The sequence below is a fragment of the Melospiza melodia genome, chromosome 1 (assembly GCF_035770615.1).
Source record: "Melospiza melodia melodia isolate bMelMel2 chromosome 1, bMelMel2.pri, whole genome shotgun sequence".
NCBI classification, from domain to species: domain Eukaryota; kingdom Metazoa; phylum Chordata; class Aves; order Passeriformes; family Passerellidae; genus Melospiza; species Melospiza melodia.
Genome location: NC_086194.1, coordinates 44,324,541 through 44,350,335, shown reverse-complemented (window position 1 = coordinate 44,350,335; position 25,795 = coordinate 44,324,541). Strand labels below are relative to the sequence as shown.

Below are 25,795 nucleotides of genomic sequence, written 5' to 3'. Positions count from 1 at the left end.
TCTGAGATGGTGTCAGTGGGAATGGGAAAGTTTGCCGTGACCTCACATTAGCTGGTTTTTAGCAGCAAAACCCTAAAACGCCGTCACTTTTGGCTGTGAGCAGCAGATTCCCGCCGCCAGCCCCTGCGGCTCTCCCTCTCCGCTTTTCCCAGCCTCCCGGGCTGCTCCAGCAGCGTTCCCGGGCCGGGAGCCGCCGCGGGACGGGACGGGACGGGGCGGGAGCGGCCGGGAGAGGGAGGGAGGGAGAGAGGCGGCCCGCGGGGCAGCTTCCTCCCGCTCTCCCTTCCTCGTCCGGCGGCCGCAAGGAGCGGACCATGGCCCGCAGCCGCCGCCGGGAGGGCTCCGCGCCGGGCACGGCCCCGCCGCCAGGTCCCCCCGGGGGCAGCGGGCCCTGGGCTCGGGGTTAGAGCCTCGCCCTCGGGCGGGCGCGGAGCCATGGGCACGGCGTCGTCCCTGGTGAGCCCGGCGGGCGCCGTCGGGGAGGTGATCGAGGACACGTACGGCGGCGGCGGCGGCGAGGCCTGCGAGATCCCTGTGGAGGTGAAGCCCAAGGCGCGGCTGCTGCGCGGCTCCCTGCGGCGCGTCGGCGGCTCCCGGCCCGGCGGCCTCATCGGGGCCAGCTTCAAGTCCACGGCCTCGGTGCAGGAGCTGGAGTGCGTGGCCGAGTACGAGCGCCTGAGGAAGGAGTACGAGATCTTCCGCGTCAGCAAGAACAACGAGGTGGCCTCCATGGTGAAGAAGGAGGCCAAGCTGGACAGGGAGAACAAGCGGCTGCGCGCCGAGCTGCAGGTAGCGCCCGCTGCCCCGGGGTACTGAGGGCACCGAGCGGCGATGCTGAGGCTGCCAGGGACTCGTCCCGCTTCATGGGGAGAGCCGTGGCAGGGAGGTGATGGGTGCGAGGGAAGGCAAGGTGCTGGGTGTGAAAAACCCTAATCACTTGTTTATAAAATTTTAAAAGTTTAATAGTAATAAAATGGTTATAAAAATAGTAATACAATTAGAGTAATAATAATTTGGACAATTTGATTAGGACAATATGAGACAATAGAGACAAAGAGTTACGGACGTCTGCATACCTTTTTCTGGGCAGCACGAGCCCGTAAAAGGACCCCTGTTAACAAAGGATTAACCCTTAAAAGCAGCAGCCTGTTGAATATTCGCACACTTCATACATGATGCATAAATTCCATTCAAGTACAGGATTCTGTCTGGTCATCCTCAGCTTCTTCCTCTGAATCTTAACAGCACCTTCGAGGCAGGAAGAAGTTCAGTTTCTTCTGATAAGAGGGCAATAAATTCTTTTTCGCTGAAAGATTTAGGTATCTTGTGGCTGCTATTTTGCTGCAAGTCCTTTCTTTAAAAAAAGTATCCTACATAGCATAGTTTCTATTTTAGCGTTTTTTATAACCTAAAACTATATTTAGCACACTACTTAAGAGAATTAATACAGCATTACTTTCTAACACAACACATATAATATTCATTTTAATATTTGCGAAAAGCCAATCATAAAATACACATTTTTCACACTGGGGAAGCGGTGTCCCAGTGCTCTCCTGCCGAGCCATTGGGATGCCGTCACAGTGCGCCTCTGGGGATGGGGACCACGCCGTGCACCGCTGTGGCGACCTGGGGACAGGCTGAAGTTGTGCCAAGGGAGGCTTAGGCAGGATATTGTAAAAGGTTCCTCACCCAGAGGGTGTTGGACACTGGAATAGACTCCCCAGGGAAGTGGTCACAGCACAAAGCCTGACAGAGTTCAAGAAGTGTTTGGACAGTGCTTCTGAGCACAGGGTGCCACTCTTGGGGTGTCCTGTGTAGGGCTGGGAGTTGGACTCGATGGTCCTCGTGGTTCCCTTGCAACTCAGAGTATTCTCTGATTCTGGCTGCCCTACAGTAAGGAAAGATACAGGGTGCTGAGATAATACTGTAGTCAGACCTGAAAAGTAATCTGAAACCTCTTATGGGCAATAAAACTCTGAAAAAAAATGAATTACTAAATGTTTTCAGGCACTTCAGAAAACATACCAGAAAATACTTAGAGAGAAAGAAAGTGCATTAGAAGCTAAATACCAAGCCATGGAGAGAGCTGCTACTTTTGAACATGATCGAGACAAGGTCAAAAGGCAATTCAAGGTATGGTTTGACTTTTCTATTCCTAGGAAAATGACCAAAAAAGATATCACTTGTTCACATTCCCCAAATGAACCCTTCTCCAAAAGCTTTCATGATACCCTCTCCTTCTTAAAAATACCTTAGCGTGTCATAGCTGTAGATGCCTATTTCCATTAAAATAGTCCTATCAAAAACTCTCTGTAAGACCAAGAGGAAAAAAATATGAAATAACTTCATAAATATTAAAAGGAGAATATGAAGTGATACATCATAAACTAAATTCCTGCGTTGAGTTTGAACACAGGAGTATATGGAGCTCCACAGAGTTCCATTATAAATGTTATACCTTGAATTGTGAGATGTAACATGTCTAGCTTATTTTTTTTTAAACTGTGTATTGGTGCATCTCTTTTGGCTGCAAAAATATGATAGTTAGAGACCGTTTGCACTCCCTGCAGAATGACTTGAAGGGCCAGGCAGATGTTTCTGCTTTTCCTTTGCTGCAGATGATACTTTTGCCACCCCAAACAGGTCCTGGTTTTTCACTGTTTTCAAGATTCTTCATGTCCTTAATTTTAGTTGTCTGTAGCTACATGTAGTTCATGTTTGTCAGATATAGAAAAAGAGGATTGGTTCTGACCTTATTTAAGAAAATGAGACTTGAAGACTACTTCATTTCTTTGAATTTAAAACTAGATTCATGTTTTCTTTCCCACATGATGGTAATAAGTTGCAAACAGGACAGCTGGAGATGTTTGATCAATTTCTGTCGTAGGAAATTGACATTTCTGCAACAACAAAATGTAAATACAAGATTATATGTAATTTTAAATAAAAACATGGGAGCATAAAAGGGAACCTTTGAAAAAATTGTTACATTTAGCAATTTTAGAAGACAATAAAGTTTAAAAAGTAAAAAGACTTATTTTCATTTTTAATGAACATGCTAATGCAGGCTTCTTTCAGAATGGTATGCTAAGGTTTATAATGGTAAAATTTAAAAAATAGATAATTTTAAACTGTGGTTTCCTGCTTATTTCATGATGGCTTCAGATTGACATTTTCATGCCTTTGCCTGGTAAATAAATGCAAAAAACTTACTTTTCCAATTGAAAGTAGATAACATGAGTTCAGGAATAGATGCTGATTTTTTTTTCCTTCCTGCTAATAGATTTTTAGAGAAACTAAAGAAAATGAGATTCAGGACTTACTGAGGGCCAAACGAGAGCTAGAAGCAAAACTCCAGAGACTCCAGGCCCAGGGAATCCAGGTGTTTGATCCTGAAGAGTCTGATTCTGATGATAATTGTACAGATGTTACAGGTGAGCATTTCATCCCCAACATTTTATGTTGGAACATGACTGAAGTCTCCAAATAGTGAAGCAGAAGACAGATATTTGTGTTGTTTTGAAAAAAGAAGTTTTATTAATCCAGATGAAAAGCAACTTAAAGTAGTTTGAAGGGTAAAAGCAACAAACCTTGCAAACTTGGTTTAGATTGTGGGAACCTCACATTTCTGGTGTTACAAATCAATAAATGAAGACAGAGAACTGTCTAGACACAGTCACTTGAACACTTTTTAAAAGTTGTTCCATTAGCTGTTCTGAGTTTTCTAGTCTTTTCTGAGTTCTTTTATTCTGTATCTGAGAGATAGTGCTCCAGCATATCCAAAAATCACACCAGAAACTCGAGGGAGTCTTAGACACTTTGGATGATGACATATGCCAGTGGCAGCTGCTGTGTGTTCCAGAACAGCAGTTAGATCTTTAACAAAGAAGAAGTAGGTACAAAACCTTATATATGCTGTATGAAGAATTTACTAACATGGAAAGGATTCAGATGGGTATGTGAGCAATCTATGTAATAGCAAATATTAGGAAATACCCTCAGCCTTTGGTGTCATGGATTCTTGTTAACTTTGGACAAGCAACCATTTAGAACACAAAGGTGTGAGGAAATCTGCTGACAGAAGAAAAATTATGGTCAGTGGTATGTGGCTGGAGTATTTAGGAATGACAATTTACCCTGTGTAGTGACAGTGAAGAGGGGTTTTTTGTTTGTTTTCCAATTCTTAGCTGCTGGGGCACCATCTGAATACTGGAATGGAGGAGTGTTGGGAAGTGAGCCATCCATGGGTAGTATGATGCAACTTCAGCAGTCTTTCAGAGGGCCTGAATTTGCTCATAGCTCCATAGATGTTGAGGGACCATTTGCAAATATAAACAGAGGTAAGTAATGACAGATCATTTTGCTAGGATTGCAGGTGTCTGTGGAATTTTTTCAACTATGCTTAAATAACTCTGTTCCTTCTTGGATCCTTTTCTGTCCACTCTTGGGCAATTTAACTAAAGGATTATTTGGACTTCTTTCTAAAAGTAAAAGGAAATGTAGCTAAGTTATGTTTCATATATATGATGACTGTGGTATGTGTAGCAGTGATTTTAGCAAACAGCAGTTACCAGTGCTTTGTTGTGAGTGTGTTCCTTATGTGTTCCTTATGTCTTCCAATGGAAGATAATGGCTCCTTCTTTCAATATCTGCTGGTGTTCTCTTTTTCCATTTGTATTCAGATTCTCTACTTCCTGAGTATGAGCGTCACATTTGTGTTAGAATAAATTATACCACTGTTTTGTTCATTGATTTTGCATGGATTTTGAGTCTGCCTAGGAGGCCACTTATGGAAATCTGATTATAAGACCAGGATGTACAGTTGTTATGTAAATCAGTGCTTGATATTTTCTTGTCAATAATTACTGCTTTTGAACTTTGTTTCCCAAGTGGCCTCTTGTAAATCGGCTTCTGATACTCTGGTTTCCTTCACTGTTGTCCTGGCTCTGGAACTCTCCTGGATATAGTTGGCTTTTGGCAGTTTTTCCCTTTTTAGTTCAGGCTCTGTCTGATTCAGAAGTCTGTGCCTGCAAAGTGGGAAGGGTGGGTCTTCCCTGTGATGGCTCCAGCTTCATACACTAAGCTTTTCATCACCCTGTGTGGTCCTGAGAAGAGAACCTATTCCTATCTTGAAAGAATGACCAACCACAAAATGAAGAGTTTAAGAAAGTTTTAAAACTCATTGCTTCTGTAGGGAATAAACATACAATGCTACAGAAAGCAATGGATTTTTTTTCTCTGGAAGAGGAAGTTCCCACAGTGTTTTGCTGTCATTTATTCACATGGTCTAATTGAAATACACATAGATCTGAAGGACAAAAAAGTGTTTGGTTATGAGTGAACTTATTACTCCTGCATATTGGTACTTATTTTACAACTATCAGCTTGATTTTGTGGAAACATTTCATCAATCCTTTTTAAAGGAGATATCATTGTGATGATAATATAAATACATTTAACACTTTTATTTTGACACATTGTCAAGTTGTGTGACATTATCAAATGGTATGAGTTCTCAACATTTGTAAAATTTAAATAATTGAGTAAAAAAATTGCTACTATTTTAAATAAAAAGTAGTATTCATGATGTTAAGAGGTGATGACTTAACTGTTAGGCAGTGTGATGACAGGAGAAAATGTCTAAGACTTCATTTTGGGTTTTTTTTCCATTGGCAGATGATTGGGATGCTGCTGTTGCCAGTTTATTGCAGGTTACTCCTCTCTTTTCCCACTCTCTGTGGAGTAACACAGTAAGATGTTATATTATCAGTACTGATGAGACTCAGCCAGAAGTGACCATCTTCATTAGAGTGAGTACCCCCAAACCTGTGCTCACTTTTGTGCTGTCTTGTTTCCAATGTGATGCTGGTTCAGAAATTTGTCTAATACTTCTTGAAAGCTTTAGTAGGTGTAGTCTGATTCCAATGAAATCAGTGAAAGTATTGTCAAGGGCTTCAGGGAAACAAAGTGCTTAGATTAAAGAAACTGAGATTTGTTTGGTCAGTCCTTAGTGCTATGCATGGTTAGTAATAAATCACTGTTGCTCACATTTGCTTTCAGAACTACTCTTCAAAACTTCAGAGAGTCTGTGAAACAATGGGGTACTTCTTTCAAGTCGTTAATTTTTCAACAGAGAATGAAAGGCCTCTTCAGGATGTAAGAAAATGGGAAATAGAAAAAAGTTCATTAGTAATTTTGCTCCTGCATTTAACTTTGCCAAGGTGAGTATTTTCCAGGCTGGTGAAACAAATGGCAGCTTGCAGAGTGCATAGCTTATTAAAATGTATGGGATGCTTTGCTCAGTATGTTTCCTAAGCTAGTAACTTCAAAGTGATACTCCTTCAAACTTTAGGTTGGCTAGTGCAGACACTTAAAAGAATGTATCAGCTTTGTACCATTTTCTTCTTCTTGTAGCTACAAATTCTCTTAAAATACAGCTTAAACAATGTCTTAATAACATACAGAAATGTTTTGCTTTCCAAGAGGAGCTGTCTGTTGTGCATGCCGTTATGTCTTAGGAATTCAAGATGGCTGATGTGAATGTACTCAGTGTTTTTCATTTGCTTATCTAGCCTTACACCTGTCCATAGTATTTGGGGTTTATTCTATCACATATTAGTTCCTGGTTTTGGCTGTCTTTCAGACTAATTTAATGGCTCTCCTGTGTGTTACTGTGTGCTGTCTTTTGACAGCTTTGATTTAGTGAAGTCATGATGTTTCATGACAAATAGTGATGGAATGTGGTCTGTTTGTTCAGTGAGTAATTTCTTAACCTTCTAGAAGAAGAAGCATGATTCACTAAAGAAAATACACCAAAGGAGGGATACTTTTGAATTGCTTTAGGAATGTTACTGTTATGTGTTATATGCTGTTGCCAAACAACCCAGTTTTATGTATGTGAAGCAAAAATGTGTAAGAAAAAAATATTCAGGGAAAAAAACCCCAAAACTATTAATTTAGAGAATTTCTCTTAGAAAAACTCCAATGAAAATTGTAGTGCTTGTGTAAAGATGGTAATATTTGAGCACTCTTGTCTGCTATTATCAGCATCCACAAGTAGTATAGTTCCTTCTGTGGAAAAGCAATAGATATCTGTGGATATCATTTACATATATAAATCCAAAGTGCTTTTGAATTTGGAGGTGCAAATTCTCATTTTTAAATACTATAAATTGAAAGACTGTCACCCAAGACATCAGAAAAATACTAAAGGACTCTTCCTGAAAAGATCAAAGATAGAACAGAACCTTCAGATAACTGGTAGCAAAGCATATATATGATGCTTATTAATTATATGTGAAACCATACTTTTTCCTTGCAAGGCAATTACCTTTCACTTGGCATATTGCTATGACAGGAAAAACAGCTTTAAATTTACCAAACAATAATTGAAAAAATTAATACATGGTTTTGCTGGTTTTGGTACAAGTAGCATAAATCTCTCTCTCAGCTTTTTCTTGCTTCAGACTTTTTCTCATATTCTCTGTTGAAATATTTGATTGCTTTTTTGCTATAAATAGATATGACTTTTGAATTAGATTTTGCAGTGAAACCCATCTTTGGAGCTTGTGTTGATTGAACTGTTTACTACAGCAGTGTAATATAGCACAAGAATGCTGATTTCCAATCTAGTTGTTTGTTGGAGGACTGTGAAGAAGCCTTCTTGAGAAATCCAGAAGAAAAGCCCCGGTTAATTTACCACAGAAGGGAGGAAGGCAAAGTCAGTTCAGTCTCAGTGCAACAGTTAATTGAGCAAATTTCTTGCATGAACAAAGCAAAGGTATGACATTTAAAAATTGCTGTAAACAACACTGCATGCTGATAGTCCCAGATTTTAGAAGAAATTGCATTGCACTCATTGCTCTGACTGCTCATTCTGTCAGCAGATTGATGAAGCTGAAATTCATGAATGTTATGAAATTTTCATTAGCAGGGGAGAAAAAAAAGCCACCGCATTTTCACTGAAAAAAAAGGGCTATGCTATAAGGTTAGAATTTCTTACCTGTATTTAGGCATTCAAATGGCAAAGTTGTTTATCTGAAGTCCCTCTGTAGCCACTGAAGGGAATGAAGTATACCTCTAGAGAGATTACTGCTGCCTAAAAATCGATCAGTTATGATCTATTTCCCTCTACAGAGACAATGGTTGAGAACAGCTGAAACTAGATGCCCAACTTTTGAAGTCCTTAGGCAAAATGAATCTTACCTAAGGAAGGCAACAGAATGGAATTTAAATGTGTTCCAGAATGTTTTTGTTGGAAGTCCTAAATATTGTTCTCAGTTGGATTCAGAGTTGTGTCATGCTTTTCCCTTTACTTTTTCAGATGATTGACCATGTTGGAGGTATGGAGGAAGGAGCATATGAAATCTATAATTGTGTGGAGAAAATAATTAAACAGGTAAAGTACATCATGCATTTTAGCTTTTTATGTCTATGTTGATTTATGATCTTGAATGATGTCAATGTGATTACTATGTGGTACTTAGGTGTGATTCAAAGTATCTCTCTGTTTTATTGTTAATATCTGGCAAGCAAGAAAATGTGCAAGTGGAAAATAAAACCCCAAACTGAGCAGTGCTTTTATGGACAGAAGCACTGGACCATGGGAAAGGGTTCTATTTATGGACCTTAATTAGCTTTTAATTTCTCTTTATCCATATCATAGATGCATCCTCTCCTTATTCTTGGGGTGAGTTGTCTCCCCTATGAGATATTTTAAATCAATGTCTTGAGACCTGTGCATTCAGAGTTAACTTAGTTTCAATTAATTGCTTATTTATTTATGTTCTTTGCTGCCCCGCAAGGAAATGAACATATTGGTGTTAGTAGAGCCACACTCATACTGAGACTATCACCATATGTGCTTGCACTACAGTTGCAGTTTTTCCATGTAATTTCTTTTTATTTAGGATATATTGGGGTGTGAAATGACAGACTTAGAAGGCAAGGACCTGGGTAATAAGGAAGACTCTGCTGCTCCTGAAGAAGAAGTTTTTGGTGATGTATTGTGGGATGCACATGATGAACAAGAACAGATGGAAGCTTTTCAGCAGGCCTCTAATTCAACATGTGAGCTGGGATTTGAGAAAGTGAGTACATTATAAAGGTATATGGATGAAGAGAAAGTATTAACTCACTTTCATCCCTTGTTGGGCAAGATGCATTTCTACAGAAGAAGCAGTGTCTGAGAGCATCCTTAAGGCGATTACTCCTTATGCTGGAAGAAGCCATATGTCTGATATAGATGGCATATTTCTTTTCTGGGAGAGATGCCAGTTGGTGTGTTGTTGAATGACATTGATGAAGAAGTAGTTGTTGTGCCTGCACTGGAGAAAAGCACTAAAACAGTGTGCCAGAAGCAGAGCGTCCTCCTAGACTTTGGTCATCAATAGAAAACACTCTTGAATATCTATTTTTTTTTCTTCTTCTATGTTTTTTATTTCTCTTTTATTTTCCCTGAGGAAATCCAATCTCTTTCTTGACACCTGGAGTTAGGTCTTTAGGAGATGGTTAATGAAAAGATTTCATCTCGTCATGCAGCTGTAAAAGAAGAACAAAGGAAACTTTATAGTGGAAAGCTGCTGAATACCTCAGTACTTACTCATTACTGGAAATAATGTTTTAAAACTTTTCAAGTTGTGAGTATCAGGTATATGTTGGGAAGATATAATGAATGTAGGAAGATAAACATTAAAGTCATCACAGAATATCGTGCAGTAGTTTATTTTGGCAATGTAACATAAGCATGCATTTTCTGTTACTGCATTTAAATTCTTAATACCCCGATTTTACTAGCACAATATATTCTTTTACTTCCCCACTCTTATATTGGTAATGGTTTGGAGTATTGTACCATCTTTATTACATTCTAGAGCAACAGAATAACACAACATTAAAGAAAAAATACCAACGTATATCTAAATGCACCTCTTACTTTGAAGACAAAATATTTCTCCCAAGCAAGTGAAGGATGTTTTGCTTTGGTTTATTTTGTCATCTGCTGCAATATTTTTGGACATTCATATGCTGTAAGAAAGCCTTCTTTTGTATGCCTTTGTATGCTCAAAATAGTCATTCATGGCAGATGCCAGCTTTTTCCTGGCAGCCATATCCAGTGCAGTGGAGTAGTTTGGGGAGAGGGCGGGACAAGGAAGCCTGAGCAAAAACAGAACACTGTTGCTTTACTGTAATAACACTAATTCCGTTTATTACCACTGAAGATTCCATTTTAAAAAGAGTTTTGAAGAAAGTGTTAGTTAATTCACACTTTTTAAAAAAGAGATAATAAATTCTGTGGTTTAAGTGTTTCCTTGCAATATCTGTTTGCACTTGTGTTGTATTGCATTTCGGCAGTTTCTTCTTTACCTTAATAAATTGGTACATGCATTTTGAATCAAAATGGTTAACAATACCAGGCACTATATTTCTTCCTTAAACACTGGATTATTCATAATGATTGCTTCTTTTTTATAGTATTTTGAACGTCTGAATGACCTAGTAGCAGCACCAGCACCAATTCCACCATTGCTTGTATCAGGAGGACCAGGCTCTGGGAAATCTCTCCTTCTGTCTAAATGGTAGTTTAAATTTTTTTTTTTTAATATGAATGAAGTTTAAGAAAAGAGTTTCCATTACATTTCAAACATTGTGTCAGTAATAAGAGATAAAATGGGGGCATTTACAAAAGTGCTAACGTTATTGAAGCATCCTGGAAAGATTTGTGATATTTGAGTAGCTAATTTCATCTGGGCTGCCTTTGACAGCTCCCTGATGCCAGCTGCAACACCTTGTGATAAGGCATCACTTACATACCTGTCTTTGCACAGCATTACAAAGTGGTTTTGATAGCTCAATTGTGTTTCCCTTCTCTCATACACAAGAAGGGTCTGAAATAAAGAAAGAATCCTCATAATTTATCATAGACCATAGAATTTTATTGTCACTTGTGTGCTATGACAAAATTTTCTGATAAATTGATGGTGTCATTGCTTTTTGAAAGTTTAGTGGCCACATGACTGTTCAGTGCCAGGAAGGACACTTGCTAATTGCTATCAGTAATGATGAGAGTAAAAATGGAATCTGACATTAGAAGTTCAGTTGTAGCTCAGGAAATGTCTATCCTGTTTTGTAAGATAAACATGGAACACATGTAGCTAAGCTACTCTTTGGCAAAACTGATGCATTTTTTTGAGATCTATTTGCAAAATTGCAGTCTGTTGAGTCTACTTTTTTTCTTCTCTTCTTTCATTAGGATTCAATTACAGCAGAAGCATTCTCCAAACACTCTAATTCTTTACCACTTTGTTGGGAGGCCCATGTCTACCAGTTCAGAGTCTGCATTGATAATTAAGCGCCTTACTCTGAAGGTAATGCTGTATTACATGCCCTGCATTGCATCTTTCTCTGTGTGTGTGTCTGTGCAAAAATAACATTTTCTACAAATTTTTCAGCAGTGAAATGTAATACAGTTGTAGTAGAAAAATATTCAGGTTCAGATTGGTCAGGGCTCTGGGCAACCTGTTCTGGGTGAAGATGCAATGCCCCTGCATTTGACTAGGTGGCCTTTTAAAGCTCCTTCCAATCCAAACTCTTCTGTGAGTCTATGAAATGTAAGGCATTATAGGATGAGGGGAATCTGATCCTATACACTTAATGTAGTTCAACTAAATAGCATCTCTGTGATATTCATAATAGACCAGCATTAGCAGTTATGTTTCCAGTGACCTATAAAACCATATAATTATACTCCTTCCAAAATTCCCTGCCATCTGGCCAATGAGAGAGGCAGGTGGTACATCTTGTGTCTATGTGCTTAGAAACCCAAGGCTGTGCTGGCCACTTGGTACCATCTTGTTCCTAGACTAGGCTCGCTCCTATATTAATTTATTTTTAATTGTGTGCTAAATACATGGGGAATAAGGATCATTTTTGTGCTAGGGTCTGAACTTGCTTTTTCCATCACAAGAGTAGCACTAAGGGCCTTACAGTAGTAAAACCTGTAGAAAAATGAATTCAATTTTGCTATCCATGTAGCTTTCTCAACTATCTTAGATGTTTGCCTGTTTAATCTGTGCAACTTAAAGTCCTTTAAGTCTTCATATTTCTTGTCTGTTGTGTAAAGGTTATCTCTCTAGAATTTACACACTGGGTTCAAGAAATATTCTTTGTTCTGCATAGGCCAGCTTTCTGCCTATACTAGAAAGAAAGAACTCTGTGTGAACTTGACTAGAAAAATTGCCCCCACATCCCATGGAGTTTTTTTGGGGTAGAGGGTGAGGTAGGGGGGTAGAACGGCTTTTTCTTTTTTCCCTTTTGTGTCTAAAGGACTTCTTTCAACTATCCTAGCTGATTTTTAAGATAGAATTTCATGTCATGTTTATAATTCTGCAGCTTATGCAACACTCTTGGTTAGTATCACCTCTGACTTTCGATCCAGCTAAACTTCTAGAAGAGTTTCCCCGTTGGCTGGAAAAGCTTTCTGCACGCCATCAAGGCAGCATTATTATCATTATTGACTCTATTGACCAAATACAGGTATGTTTTCAAAATCTTTGCCATTTGTCAGTCTAACAGGAATCTTGACTATTGTAATAGGTTCAGTCATAGCTGTGTAACAAAAATATTAGAGTTTGCTTTGCTCTGAAGAAAACATATAGAAAATAGTTTCGTAAAGAGTGCAGTTGAGTTAATTTTGTAGATAAACTTTTTTAGGATTGTTTTGGTATTTTTCTTCTAAATTTTATCTTAACCCCTTAATTTTTTCAGCAGTTTGCTTACATTACTTTTCCAAAGATCCTGTGAGCTGACTTACTGGGCATGTATATAGCCTGGTTTTTATGGGGTGAACATTTCAACAATAGTATTCTATCTGCTTTATTTAGTGTAGAGTTGTGCTGATGCATATAAGGGGGTCATTTAGTACTGTCTAGAGGACCAGTTCATGAAAGATTTTAAAGGACTGGAGAATTTAAGACTCCTTTCATTGGGTTGCACAGTTGATGAGACATAGCAACTTCTGGCATTGTTTTGAACAACCTGTGTTAAGAAATGAAATTTTGTTTTTAAGCAAGCTGAGAAGCACATGAAGTGGTTGATAGATCCACTGCCAGTGAACGTGAGAGTGATTGTATCAGTGAATGTAGAAACCTGTCCACAGGCTTGGAGGTATGTTACATTTCTGTGATGTGACAAAGTATCCTGGCTTAGAATTATTATTTTAAATTGCAGTTACTCATTGGAGAGCAGACAGATTTGTCAAGATGTGGAGATTTAATAGGATAAGATTTTGCAACCTATGAGGAAAATGAAAGCTTCTCTATTTCAGCTGCAATGACAGATTTTAGATGCTGGAAAACCAGATTTTTGTTTTACTGTGATGGATCTACCCACATGACTGTATGAAAGGCGATATTAAATGCAGTCAGATGCACATCAAGAACTGCAGTACCATGATGTAGATTCAGGATAAGGCTAAAAGTGGAAATTTTACTTCAGATAAATAGAATTTCATAGTAGGAGGGAATAGCTTCAATTACTGCTTTAATATAAATCTTTAAAAAGCCCTGGAACTCTGATGTCTTTTTTTTTTTACTCTTTTGTGCTATTTAATAAGGTTCAAATATGACTTTTTTCTCTCTTACCAAAGGTTATGGCCCACTCTTCATCTTGATCCACTGAATTCCAAAGATGTTAAATCTCTCATTAGTGCAGAATGTAACTCTGCAAATGTTAAATTGACTAAAGAGCAGGTATGTCTGTTGTTTTTCTGAAATACTTTACTCTAGTATAACTTTTAATGAAAACATGGAAAGATTGAATTAGCCCAGCTGCCAGAGCAAAGAATTATATTTAGCTAACTAAATATGATTGCTCAAGATAGCATGAAGTTTAAGTATTTTTACTCCATGGCTCTCAGCCCTGAAACACAGAAGGAACAACATAAATTTTTAACAGAAAAACTGTGCAGTTGCACATACTGCTGTAAATGTGATGCTTTATTTTAGAATACCAGAAGGTTTAATTATGTTTTAATTAATTATTTTTGCATAATACTGTAACAGTCACCAACAGATTGGGAAAAACAGTATTTCACCTTTGTCCTTGAGACTGATTCTTTAAGGTAACCTTCATGTTCAGATACAATTTTAGGCCCTAACTCTGCATCTTAAATTCAAATGGGAATTTTCACTTATATGCTCCTATACTTGGAAATGTGTGCAGTGTTTTGTGTACTACTTACCATATTATAGTCTTCAGATGTTGCACATAAAATAATATCTAGGATTTTTGTTTTCTTCTCAATGATTTATTTGTATGGTTAGTTTCATCTCAGTTCACAGATGATTATTTAAAATGTTGTAGGAGAAGAAGCTTGAGAGACATTGTCGTTCTGCCACAACTTGCAATGCTTTGTATGTCACTCTCTTGGGCAAAACCATTGCTTGGTAAGTTGAGGTGTTTTGGAAATTACTATGGTCACCACTAGATCAGAAGACTTCAAGTAGGTCAGCCTTTTGAAATACTTTCATTTAACACAGAATGAATCTTGTTAGTAAAAATGATGGAGAAGTTTTGCCCTCCACTGACTCTGAATGCAACAGGAACAGAAATCGGAGTTTACAGTCACCAGTTCGATACTAAGTGAATCCAAGCAGTTGTATCTGTTTCCAGCTCTTCTATTTTTATTTAATTTTAATTTGTTTAATTTCTTCTTTATGGGTGTGTCAGTTGCTTCAGTTTTTAAAGGTATTTGAAGGTTTTTAAAGGTATTTGAAGAATGTTGGTATTGTGTTGTTAAACAGTTAAATTCAGGTGTGTTGTATTTTCTGATGTACCACAGAGTTTCCCCCACAGATTTTTAAGGCTACAAGGAAGTTCAACAACTGTTTAGTTTAACTTCCTGCATATGGTCCTTAGCCTTGTAATTCCTGCTGTGGAGAAAATTAATCTTCCCTCTTGTGCAAGAGAATACCCAATAAGTGCATTGGCTTCTTATTAACCTAGACTTCATCTTGTTGAGAAAGATGCATTCTTAGTTAAGAGACTCCCAGAAGATGATACACTAATTGGTAATTTACTCCAGGTGACTGATTTCATTATTTTTGTTCATGTTTTATGTTCTAGAAGACTTAATTGCTCCTGAAAATGTGCTTTGTAAATGCATTAAATGAAATAGCAGCATGTGGTTTTATCTTTATCCATCCTGATGTTCCTGCTTGTACTCCTGCTGGAGAAATGAACACTGCAGCCTAGGTTTTTTAATAAAACTGTTGCAGCTATTTAGAAAAATCAGACAATATGACAGAAATCAGAAATTGGCTTGGAAGAACTCACCTCTTCTTTGTTGAAATCTCACCAGGTGCTTTGCAGCTTTTGAACCCAGTAGAAATCCAGAGAATATTTGAGATACAACTCTTTTGTAGTTTGAAATCAATCTTACTCAGCCAAATATAATATGCTAAACCTAACCCTTTTTGTCCTTCTGTTCAGTGTTGGAAATACAGGAAACATTGATGAGATTCTTCAACAGTGTTGCCAGTGTCAAGACACAGTGTCACTGTACAGGCTTGTTCTGAGATCAATTCAGGAATCATTGCAGAGTGATAAAGAGAAAGATCTTTTGAGAGAGGTAAGCAGAGAATGCATCACTGTTTCTACAGGTAATAAATACTCTTCCCTCTAAAGAGTTTTCCTTAACTTAAAAGTAAATACAAATTTATATTAGTTCATATGTATGATTCAGGGACTATTGTGTATTATTAGTATACAAGGGACAATTTAATTAGTGTAATTACATCTGTTGGATAATTATAGAATGTATGACTGCTTTGTGTTAAATAACAACTGAGCTGTTGTCTCACAGAATAAAGCAGAGCTTTTTCCCTATGATGTGATACAGAATTAGCACTTCCTTGCTGATCACTACCATCATCTAGTGATTAATTACATTGAGCGTAGTAAATGCAATCAAAACATGGTGTCTTATGAATACAGGCATTGCTTATTACATTTCTGACTCCTCTTCCTACCTTTGCAGAATTTCCCTCTTGTGCAAAACATTTTTTAATTAGTACACAATACTCTTTACTTGCTACTTCTTTGGTTCTGGCTGCATGCAGACCCTCAGCATATTTGACTTAGATGAAAGTTCCTCATGATAATGGAGAAACTCTCTCCCAGTGTTTTAGAGGAAAGTCTGAGGGGCCATTTGTTGATCTCAGAGTGTCCCATTTGGTGCTTTATCTATTAGAATATTAAACCATTAACACTGAGGTCTCTTCTTTGAGAAGATGGAAAGGGCTTGTATAGGCAGGGTTTTTTCCTCTGGCTATAAAATAATCACAGTGATAAACAGCATTTTTCTTGAGATTTCAGTGTAACTAAGCTCTCCGGGAAATATTGCTAACTGTGTTAAATCTTGTTTTCTGCTTCATGCAGATCCTGTGTGTCATTGGTGTCAGCCACAATGGGGTGAGTGAGTCAGAGCTGATGGAGCTTTATCCTGAGCTGACTTCTGCAGTGCTGGCCTCACTCCTTCATAGCCTGCACAAAATGTGTCTGCTGACATATGGCTGTGGTTTGCTGAAATTCCAGCACCTCCAGGTAAAGTTTGTAATTCTAAACATGTGCAAGGGAAACTCCAGCTCCTGGCTCCAACCCCTGTTTTTTTAGATAAGTTCTGTTGTTAGCTACCTAGGCCTTGAAATGCATGTTTGCTCATTCATTCTCCTTAGATTTAGAAACACCTTGAAAACTACCAGAACTGTGATAAACCAGTATTGCTGAAAATCTGACCTTTCAAACATTCATAAATTTCTAATCTATTAATTTTTAATTCCATGTATCCTAGAAAACATTGGCTTCCCCAAAAAACAAGAAGAGTTGAAAGGAATATTGCTTGAATAATCAGAGCTGTGGTCTAATGTAAGACAATTTGTTTGTAGTGCCTTTGTCATTAGAAGATTTTCAGTTCTACAACATGAGATGTGTTTCATCACCCTGTGTATCATCACCACTTAAACAAATTAAATGCATTCTCTTTTTCAAATTATCCTCTCTTTCAGGCTTGGGAGATGGTAAAACTAGAGTATATGGAAGCAGGTGAAAATGTTATTTCTGCCTATAGACAAAAACTAGTGGAATATTTCACCATGCAGTTGAGGTAGGTCAGAATTCTTCAAGAAGTGCTAAATTGCAGATTTCATGCCTCATAGATATTTTGGTTTCTTCATATACTTTCTTTGAGTTTAGTAAATTATTATCACAAAATAACTATGCAAAATTGTCAGCTTAAAAGTTTACTTATTGATATGTTCTTTTTAGTCTTGGAAAAGAATGAGGTCTGTGAAGGGGAATGGGCATACAATAAAGCGGTCATGTGGAAATATAGGGCATGAATTTATACCGTATCAGTTATTTTGTGGTCTCCAACCCCCCATGGATTTTTGTGGTCTCCAACCCCCATGGATTTCCCAGTAAATGCTAGGAAATTTGAGTTTGATTGGGACTTGAAGCAGAAATCCACTTGTGTTCAGCAAGCAATTACACATATATAAGAGGAGATCTGGTAGGACAGATGAACATCTACATCTACATCTAGTTCATATCCAGCTTGAAAACTGATTTGCATTTACATCCCAAGTTAGTGTCCCAGCTGTGGGCTGCTGTTTATTGCTCCTCCAAGCATCTGCTGTTGGGTAGGAGGAAGCCAAGAGGGCCACAGTGTGCCAGACAAAGGAGGCACAAAGGGACAATGGGCTGCTGCAGGGCTGCAGTCCTCCTGGCAGGCGTAGATTAGCCCATGTGGGATGGAGAGGCAGCTTCCTGTGGAGTGCCTGGGGGTTCCAGCGCCTTCTGAGGTGAAATTAAAATGAACATATAACAAAATGGAGTACATAGGCCTTACAGTAATCTGTCCAGACATTCAGGTGTGGAAATTGTATGCTTGCCTGGTTTTCACAGCAAAAAGATGCCAGGCCTGTCAGAGTTTTAATTTACATTTGTTTTTCTCTCAATAGTCAAGACCGAGTGACTTGGAGAAGTGCAGATGAACTTCCCTGGCTCTTCCAACAGCAGGGTGATAAGCAAAAGCTACACAAGTGTCTTTTGAATCTCTTTGTGTCCCAGAACCTTTACAAAAGGTACAAAGGTAGAAATTGCTTCGGCCATTATAAACATTTCATAGTAATTTTTTGTCAATATAAATCAGAAAGCGACAGATTCAAATACTTAAACAGTGGAGGCTGAAATGCTAAATGATGTTTCCGTATAAATAATGTATTTTTTTCTATTCTGCTACACCCTGGGGGGTGGTAAAGGAATAAATATTGCTGTTGAATAGCATTAGTCTCCATGGACTGTCTCTGTAGATGCTGTAGCATAACAACATTTGTGCTTGTAGGCCTTTTATTCCTAAGCTAGCATCAGTCTGAATAGAGAGGTATCAGAGATAAGATTCTTTTCCTTGTTAAAACAGGGGACATTTTGCAGAATTGCTGAATTACTGGCAGCTGGTTGGGAAAGATAAGAGCTCTATGGCAGCTGAGTATTTTGACTCTCTGAAAGAATATGAAAAAAGCAGTGAGGGAGAGGAAAGTATGATCTGCCTGGCTGATCTTTATGAGACCCTGGGACGGTTTCTTAAGGACCTAGGTCTTCTCAGTCAGGTAAGTACATTTAGAGATTGTTGTAACAGCAAAAAGGCAAATGAAGCAGAGCTCAGTGTGTGCTTTCTGTGGCAGTGGTTAAGTTATTGGAGCATAGAGGATGCTGCCTGCTGCCCTCACGCTCTGGACTTGGCTGTTCCAGGCTGTAGCTCCTCTGCAGCGCTCTCTGGAGATTCGGGAGACCGCGCTGGATCCAGACCACCCCAGGGTGGCACAGTCACTCCACCAGCTGGCAGGGGTGTATGTTCAGTGGAAGAAGTTTGGAAATGCTGAACAGCTCTATAAGCAGGCACTGGAAATCTCTGAGAACGCCTATGGAGCTGAACACCCTCGGGTGGCCCGTGAGCTTGATGCACTTGCAACGTTGTACCAAAAGCAGAACAAGTAAGCTTAATTACACTGCTGGTTTTGTTTTATATGGAGCTAGTACAAAAAAAAATTACCAGCAAAAGTTTTTTTCCTGAAGCTAGAATTTTTCTTTGTTTTTTTTTTCCAGTTTCATATGTTTAAATGCAACCATGAGCATCCCCTCTCTATTCTTGTAGCAGTTCACATAGGAGGGGCCAACTTTTGTGCTTAGTTTAACAAAAAACTTGCTGAGATAAAGGAGAAGTATTGTCTGTCCCTAATAATTTTGTAAATTTTATATTTGAAAATAAGTGTGATTATTCTCAAGAATTTTAAATTTTCAAATCTGTACACTTAAGTACCTTAGAATCTTTCCAGGATGCTTATTGATACCACATTTGACATTCTTCTCACACTCCAAATAACTACTTTCAGATATGAACAAGCTGAGCAACTGAGGAAAAAGTCCTTCAAAATACGCCAGAAAGCAGCAAGGCAGAAAGGCAGTCTGGTAAGGCAGTACTTGATATTTAAGAAGATGTACGGGGCATGTTGCTAAACAGATGATAAATTCTGTTCACAGAGCTGATAATGCTCCAGGGCTTTTGATAATTGTGGGCATAGCTAGTGAAGTATCTTAGCAGCAGCTTTGGTAACTTTCAAGAGTCCTTTCAACTCTGCTAGAGGTGGAGATGTATCAGTACAGCTGGAATGGATTGGAAGTGGAAAAGAAAGAAGTGGATATATACATTTCAGAGGCGCAGAATTACAGCCAATACAATTGTGTGTCAAAGTCACAATGGAAAAAGGTGATCTCCAGAATAGTTGAGGCATTTATCCTACTAGTGAATGCAGTGCTTACTGCAATGGAAAATCCGGGTAAATATATTAGGTGACATACAGAATTTTCCCCTGTTTTCTTCTCCTATGTTGTTTTTCAGCTACAGGGTTTCTCTTGTCATTTTTGAGCTAAGAGTTTATCATGTAATGCCTGTATGTAAGAGTCCAGCTAATAACTCCAGAGCTCAAGTTGTGGCTCTAATGAAAGTAGTAAAAACCCATAATCATGTTGCTGTTTCCACAGTCATTAAATAAGAATGAATTTGGTTCATGAATATTTGGTCTATTTCTGTAATGAGTTCTTCTGCAAAAATATTTTAATCAAAACTGCAAAGACCAAAAATAAGCAGAGTATGTAAAAACGATGCACTTTTTACTTTGATTTATTTTGTTTGTAAACATTAGCTTGTTTGCCCATTTTACACAGATTGATGTGAAGCCTTGAGTAATATTTTATATGCATTTGTATGTGTTTAGGATTGAAGGCTAAATTGATTTTAAGTTTCGAGGTTCTAAACCTAAGAATTCAATCTGAATTCATTATTTGAATTGTGGAGTTAAAGCAAATTAGCATGTCTGATACAGGGAGAGAGGTGTGACTGCACAGTAACTTGTATTGCTTGGAAATTTTCACCAAAATTTCACATTTTTGGTGCAATTTGCTGATAGATTGTAAGTAAGCTTTGCCATATAGCTCAAAAATAGAACTTAAGGAGGATTATTGTGCTACTTTGGCATCAAACTAAGTCTTTTGGTTTTCTGTCTCTAGTGCTAAACTTTAAAAGTACTGGTGACTGGCTTACATCTCCTTCTTTTTGCTGTAGTGTGGCTTTGCTCTCCTGCGTCAAAGAGCCCTGCAGCTGGAAGAGCTCACGTTAGGCAAGGATACATCAGACAATGCTCGAACCCTAAATGAGCTTGGAGTCCTCTATTACCTGCAGAATAATCTTGAGTGAGTTGTACTGATTGTGACACATCCACTGAGTGATCTCATGTCTGAATGAGGCAGAACATGGAGATCTAACTCTAAATGCAGACACATGATCAACTACTTATCCCTTATTCATTCTGCTGGGTTTTGTTCACTGTGAAATTCACTCCTGTTTTCTGTTTGGTGCTGTTGACATGTAGGTGTTTACCATGTCAGTGCACTTCTGCATTCAGAATTGATGTTCCACAGTTAATTAGCCTTTGTTGCAAATTCCAGTTCTCTCTGAAACTTCTGCCTTCTCTGCTCAGCTTCACTATTTTATGACTCTCCTTTACAGTGTTCATCTTTGAACAGCAGGATTGTTGTTTTTCTATGACAGTATTACAAGAAGTCATGACCTAAATATTCATTGTGCCTGTAATCCTTCAGCTTTTACCCTGACATCCTGCTAAAAACCAGAAAGGGCCAGAAAAGCACAAAGGTGTTCTAAAGGCAGACAGAGATAAACAGGAGTGTTGAAGAAGGGGAATAAAAGGTGCAAGATGGTTCTGATTGTATGTTTAACCACTCTTCACATCAACTTCTTTAGCTGATAGAGGAATCTAAGCTATGTGTTATGAAGGAATTGTAAAATGACCTAAATCCCACTCTACTGAACAGAGTCTTTTCAGAGAATAAAAATGCCCAGCAAAAAAGCAAAAAGCATAGAGTGAGTTCTGGAAGTATTTTTACTTCCAGTTCTTCCGTACCTGGTGTTTAATGCACCTGTAGCTTTTGGATAATTACAGAAGTATATAGTTATTTAGGACCTGCAAACAGAATCATGATCTTTACAGAGAAGGAATTGGTTTTTAACAGTTGTTAGACGTGGGGTTTTCATCAGCTTAGCCTCATGAAATGACTGATTATAGAGGAGCAATATTTTATCTAATCTCGTACAAGATTGTTCAATATTCCATTTTATTCATATGTAGTTCCTGTTAAATGCAACCTACTTCAAGAGTAGCTGTATCTCCACTATTTCAAAGGTGAGAAAAGGTATAAACTTCGTTCTAGTGGAGGTTTAAGGAACTTTTTAAAATGGATATTCCTGCTCTGAACCAGCAAGTCCAAGACTTCATGTTGTTAAAATGAAATCAGCGGCAGAAGGATATATCACTTAATGAATAATTATTTGTCGCAGATGATCTTCCAGCCCTTGCACCTTTTGACACTTCTCTAAGAGCTCCAGAATTGAACCTACAGTTCTGTGTATAAATGGTCTTTTTTTTGCTAACATAAAATGGATTTTTCTGATTTATTAAGCTGACCTCTTGAGAATAGCATGGCAGGGTTTGTGTGGATGTCATGATGAGGAGCTGCCTAGTAATAATGGATGCTATCAGTCTTACGGGGGGATCACCTGTAGTTTTGATAGAGGAGCTGCTGTAAAGCTGAAATGAAATAGTGGCACCCTACTGTAGTGAGATAAAATGTGCTCTTTGCTTCAGTGGCGACATTACACAGAGTCTTTTCTACTTTGTCAGTTCTGAACAAATTCTACTATAAGTTTCCAAGGCTGAGTTTGTTGTTTCAAACAGGCACTTCAGCCTGTACAGATGTTACCAGCTTTAAAATATTGATGAGCAAATCTGTTGTGTAGGACAGCAGAGCTTTTCCTGAAGCGCTCCTTGGAAATGCGGGAGCGAGTGCTGGGATCTGACCACCCAGACTGTGCACAGTCTCTGAACAACCTGGCAGCCCTGTACAACGAGAAGAAGCACTATGACAAGGCTGAGGAGCTCTATGAGAAAGCTTTGGACATCAGGAGGAGAGCCTTAGCTCCAGACCATCCCTCCTTGGCTTACACTGTGAAACACCTGGCAGTGCTGTACAAAAAGATGGTGAGCACACACCTGTTATCTCTTCTGACCACCTAAATTAACTGTAATGTCTTTGTCTTAATGGAAAAAATCATGTTTTTCTTTTAACACAATGGCCTTGAACTTTACAGTCAGTTTAAGGGCAACTTTTAGAATTATGAGGGAGATAGCAGTTCACAAATAAACTGTCTGGCTGAGCCACCTTCAACTTCTGTTGGCTCAGTGAAAGATGAGCATTACTCCTGTGAAAAAAGCACTCTGTGGAGTAAAATTACCAAAAGTATAAACTTCTGCATTTTCTAATTTCAAAATGTGTCATGAATATTTGTGTTTGTATGTGGTTGTTGCAACCATTAGTTTAATAGTGATACAGTGTTTCCAACAGTTGAATCAAGATGAATTTCTGTGGGTTATAAGAATTTTATGTATTTTATGTTTTCACATTTTACTGTTCTTCCAAGAGAAAAAAGACCCTGATAATCTCTTAGATCAAATTTGCTCATGTTTTTGCTAAATAATTCTTACCCGCTATTATCTGCATCAAATGGTTTTGGGTCACGTTATTTTCTGCTCACTTCACCTTCTAATTTTCATTCTGCTGGAAGCTGCAAAATCACTCAGTATTTGCATCAAAAACCTCTTTGCTAGTTTGAAGGAGCACAAATTAAAAGTACAACTGAAAATTCTTTTTACAGCCTTCTCAATGAGACACTTGTGGGCAAAAAATAAATTAAGAAAGGAAGAAATAGACCTAGCTGAGAAACACATTAAATGAGAGTTTAATATGCTCAGTATTTTGGAAAATTAGGTTCTAATAAATAATCATGATAAATAATTTATGCAGAATATACATATTATTTAGCAAAGTTATCCCCTTATTCTAGAAACAATTCAATCTTCTCCAAGGCTTTTGTTTAAAATAGGTTTTGCTGTTACCATCTTGATATCAGAGAAATTAATCATTTTTTTCATGTTATTTCTAGGGAAAGCTTGACAAGGCTGTTCCTCTGTATGAGCTAGCAGTAGAAATTCGACAGAAGTCATTTGGCCCAAAACACCCGAGTGTAGCAACTGCTCTGGTGAACCTGGCTGTCCTTTACTGTCAGATGGTAAGGTTTTCATGCCCAACATTTATTTTTCCTGTCTTAGGCTTTTTTATGACTTGTACCTAAATGAAACTAAAGAAACTTGATCATATTGAAAAGGGAAATTCCTTATAATATTTGCAAATTCTTGGGTTCCTTTTTAAACGTTGGAAGCATATTTGGCAAGAAAAATGCATGCAGGGAAAAAATAATTGCTGTGAATGGTAGGCATGATACTGTACCTAGGATGCATTGATACTATGTTGGCAAGAAAAAGCCTATGTATTACACATCTATATCAAAGAAATACACACCTGTAACAAAGAAACTTTCTGCTACCCAAAGAAAAAGCAGATTGAAGCTTTGCCTCTCTATGAACGCGCACTAAAGATTTATGAAGACAGCTTTGGCCAAATGCATCCTCGCGTGGGGGAAACACTGAAAAACTTAGCTGTGCTAAGGTAAGATACTATGCTTCAACCCTATAAATGCAAATTACTGCATGAAACAAAACATCTGGGCTTTTCTAGGAAAGTATAGTTTAAGTACACTATGTTGATAGTATGGTGTATATTTCAATTTAAATGAATTGAGAGAGCTGTTTTATTTGCTTGTTTCAACTTTGTTTTGCTCTTTTCCAAAGCTATGAAAGGGGAGACTTTGAGAAGGCAGCTGAACTTTACAAGAGAGCTATGGAAATCAAAGAAGCAGAGACTTTGTTGATAGGTGGAAAAGCAACTTCTCGACACTCATCAAGTGGAGACACATTCAGTTTAAAAAGTGCATTATCACCAAATGCTTTGCTGGAACACGGACAAAGGTGATACAAACCTGCTCCGAGAAGAGGCAGTGTCTATGGATATTTTCAAGTAGACAGAAGATTACTAAGATAAATCCATTTTTCCAAGGATTTGGTACTGTTTTGGGACTGACACCCGTCTTCATGAATTCTGCCTTAACTTTGCAGACTGTATGGTACAAAGTGAGCTGCTTTCATTGTTCACAGGCACACACATTAGTTACTAGCTCAAGTTGTAGCTAATACCAAAACCATGGACCTGATGCCTCCTAGCCCAAGTGCCAGGACTATAACAAATTAAGCTGAACCACTTGTATAAACTCTAAGAGGCATTTCTTACTTCTGTGTTGTAACAGCATGGCTTAGAGAATTTGTGTATTTTTGTATCATCAGTCCTTCCTGCCTTTTTACAAGTCTTTAAAGTTGTTTCTAAAAAAATGGTAATTTTGAAAAAAAAATTGAAAATACTGTTTAACCTCAAGTTTTACCTGCAGGGTTATTTCAGTTTAAGTAAACTTTCATTCAAGGAAGTTGTGCAAAATGAAGTGGTTTCCTTGGGAAACTAGGATATCTAAATATATCATCATCATCTACAGTTAAAGCTGTTGAAGGATTCCACTCTGTTCAATAAAAATGCTTCCAGTGAGGAATCAGAATGAATATGATTATGGCCAGATTTCCTGTTCTTAAACCTTTAGCAATACATCTACTGTTTAGTCTTACTGAATCCCTTAAAATACAAGAATGTTTTTACTAGCTGGGAAAATCTAGTGATGCAAAGTAGATTGCCATCAGATAAAGAAATATTAATCAAATCTACTTGCTTGTTGTATTTCTTAATACCTGAGTCGTTGGAAGAATCAGTCTGAGTTCTATTCTCATTCAGTTCATAAATGTATGCATCAATTTAAATACATACTAAAAAAAGACTTTTTTATAAAATAAGAAATGTAAGTGGAAAATTATTTGAAACCCTACCATAATACTTCAGAGGCAACTAATGTTAACTTGATCCAGTTTCAAATATGCAAATGGCCTTCACTTCAAAGGAATACTTGCCTTCCAAGTGTTTTTTCTCTTTTATAGTAGAATTAAATATTACTCATTTCAGCCCTTGTTCTGATTAGGAGGAATTTAGTGTTTTGGTACTGCAGTAACTTGGCAAAAGAAAATGTATATAAAACTGACAGTACAAATTAAAACCCAAATTTTATTTTTAAGATTAAGGTTTAGTTGAAAACAAAAATCAAAAATAGTTACTG

At 38.0% G+C, this 25,795-nt stretch overlaps 1 protein-coding gene across 1 annotated transcript; it reads left to right on the top strand.

Annotated features, from left to right (window-relative positions):
- Window positions 1–435: 435 nt before the first annotated feature.
- On the top strand, window positions 436–25,348 carry NPHP3 (nephrocystin 3). The gene is made up of 27 exons (XM_063155852.1): window positions 436–789; window positions 2,011–2,136; window positions 3,287–3,437; window positions 4,191–4,343; window positions 5,680–5,813; window positions 6,064–6,224; window positions 7,636–7,783; window positions 8,327–8,401; window positions 8,913–9,092; window positions 10,477–10,580; window positions 11,255–11,369; window positions 12,394–12,537; window positions 13,070–13,167; window positions 13,649–13,751; window positions 14,365–14,447; window positions 15,493–15,631; window positions 16,441–16,605; window positions 17,067–17,164; window positions 18,021–18,143; window positions 18,479–18,668; window positions 18,811–19,052; window positions 19,452–19,527; window positions 20,681–20,808; window positions 22,430–22,670; window positions 23,633–23,758; window positions 24,080–24,195; window positions 24,378–25,348. The coding sequence occupies exons 1-27, from the start codon at window positions 436–438 to the stop codon at window positions 24,556–24,558; spliced, it is 3,954 nt and encodes a 1,317-aa protein (XP_063011922.1). The 3' UTR covers window positions 24,559–25,348.
- Window positions 25,349–25,795: the final 447 nt, after the last annotated feature.

What these genes read in the sequence shown, in the direction of transcription:
- NPHP3 (XM_063155852.1), top strand. Translation starts at nt 436, where the DNA reads ATGGGCACGGCGTCGTCCCTGGTGAGCCCGGCGGGCGCCGTCGGGGAG. An exon ending in CTGCATTTAACTTTGCCAAG is followed by an intron (nt 6,225 to 7,635) that starts GTGAGTATTTTC and finishes TTTCCAATCTAG; the next exon opens with TTGTTTGTTGGAGGACTGTG. An exon ending in ACCTGTCCACAGGCTTGGAG is followed by an intron (nt 13,168 to 13,648) that starts GTATGTTACATT and finishes CTCTTACCAAAG; the next exon opens with GTTATGGCCCACTCTTCATC.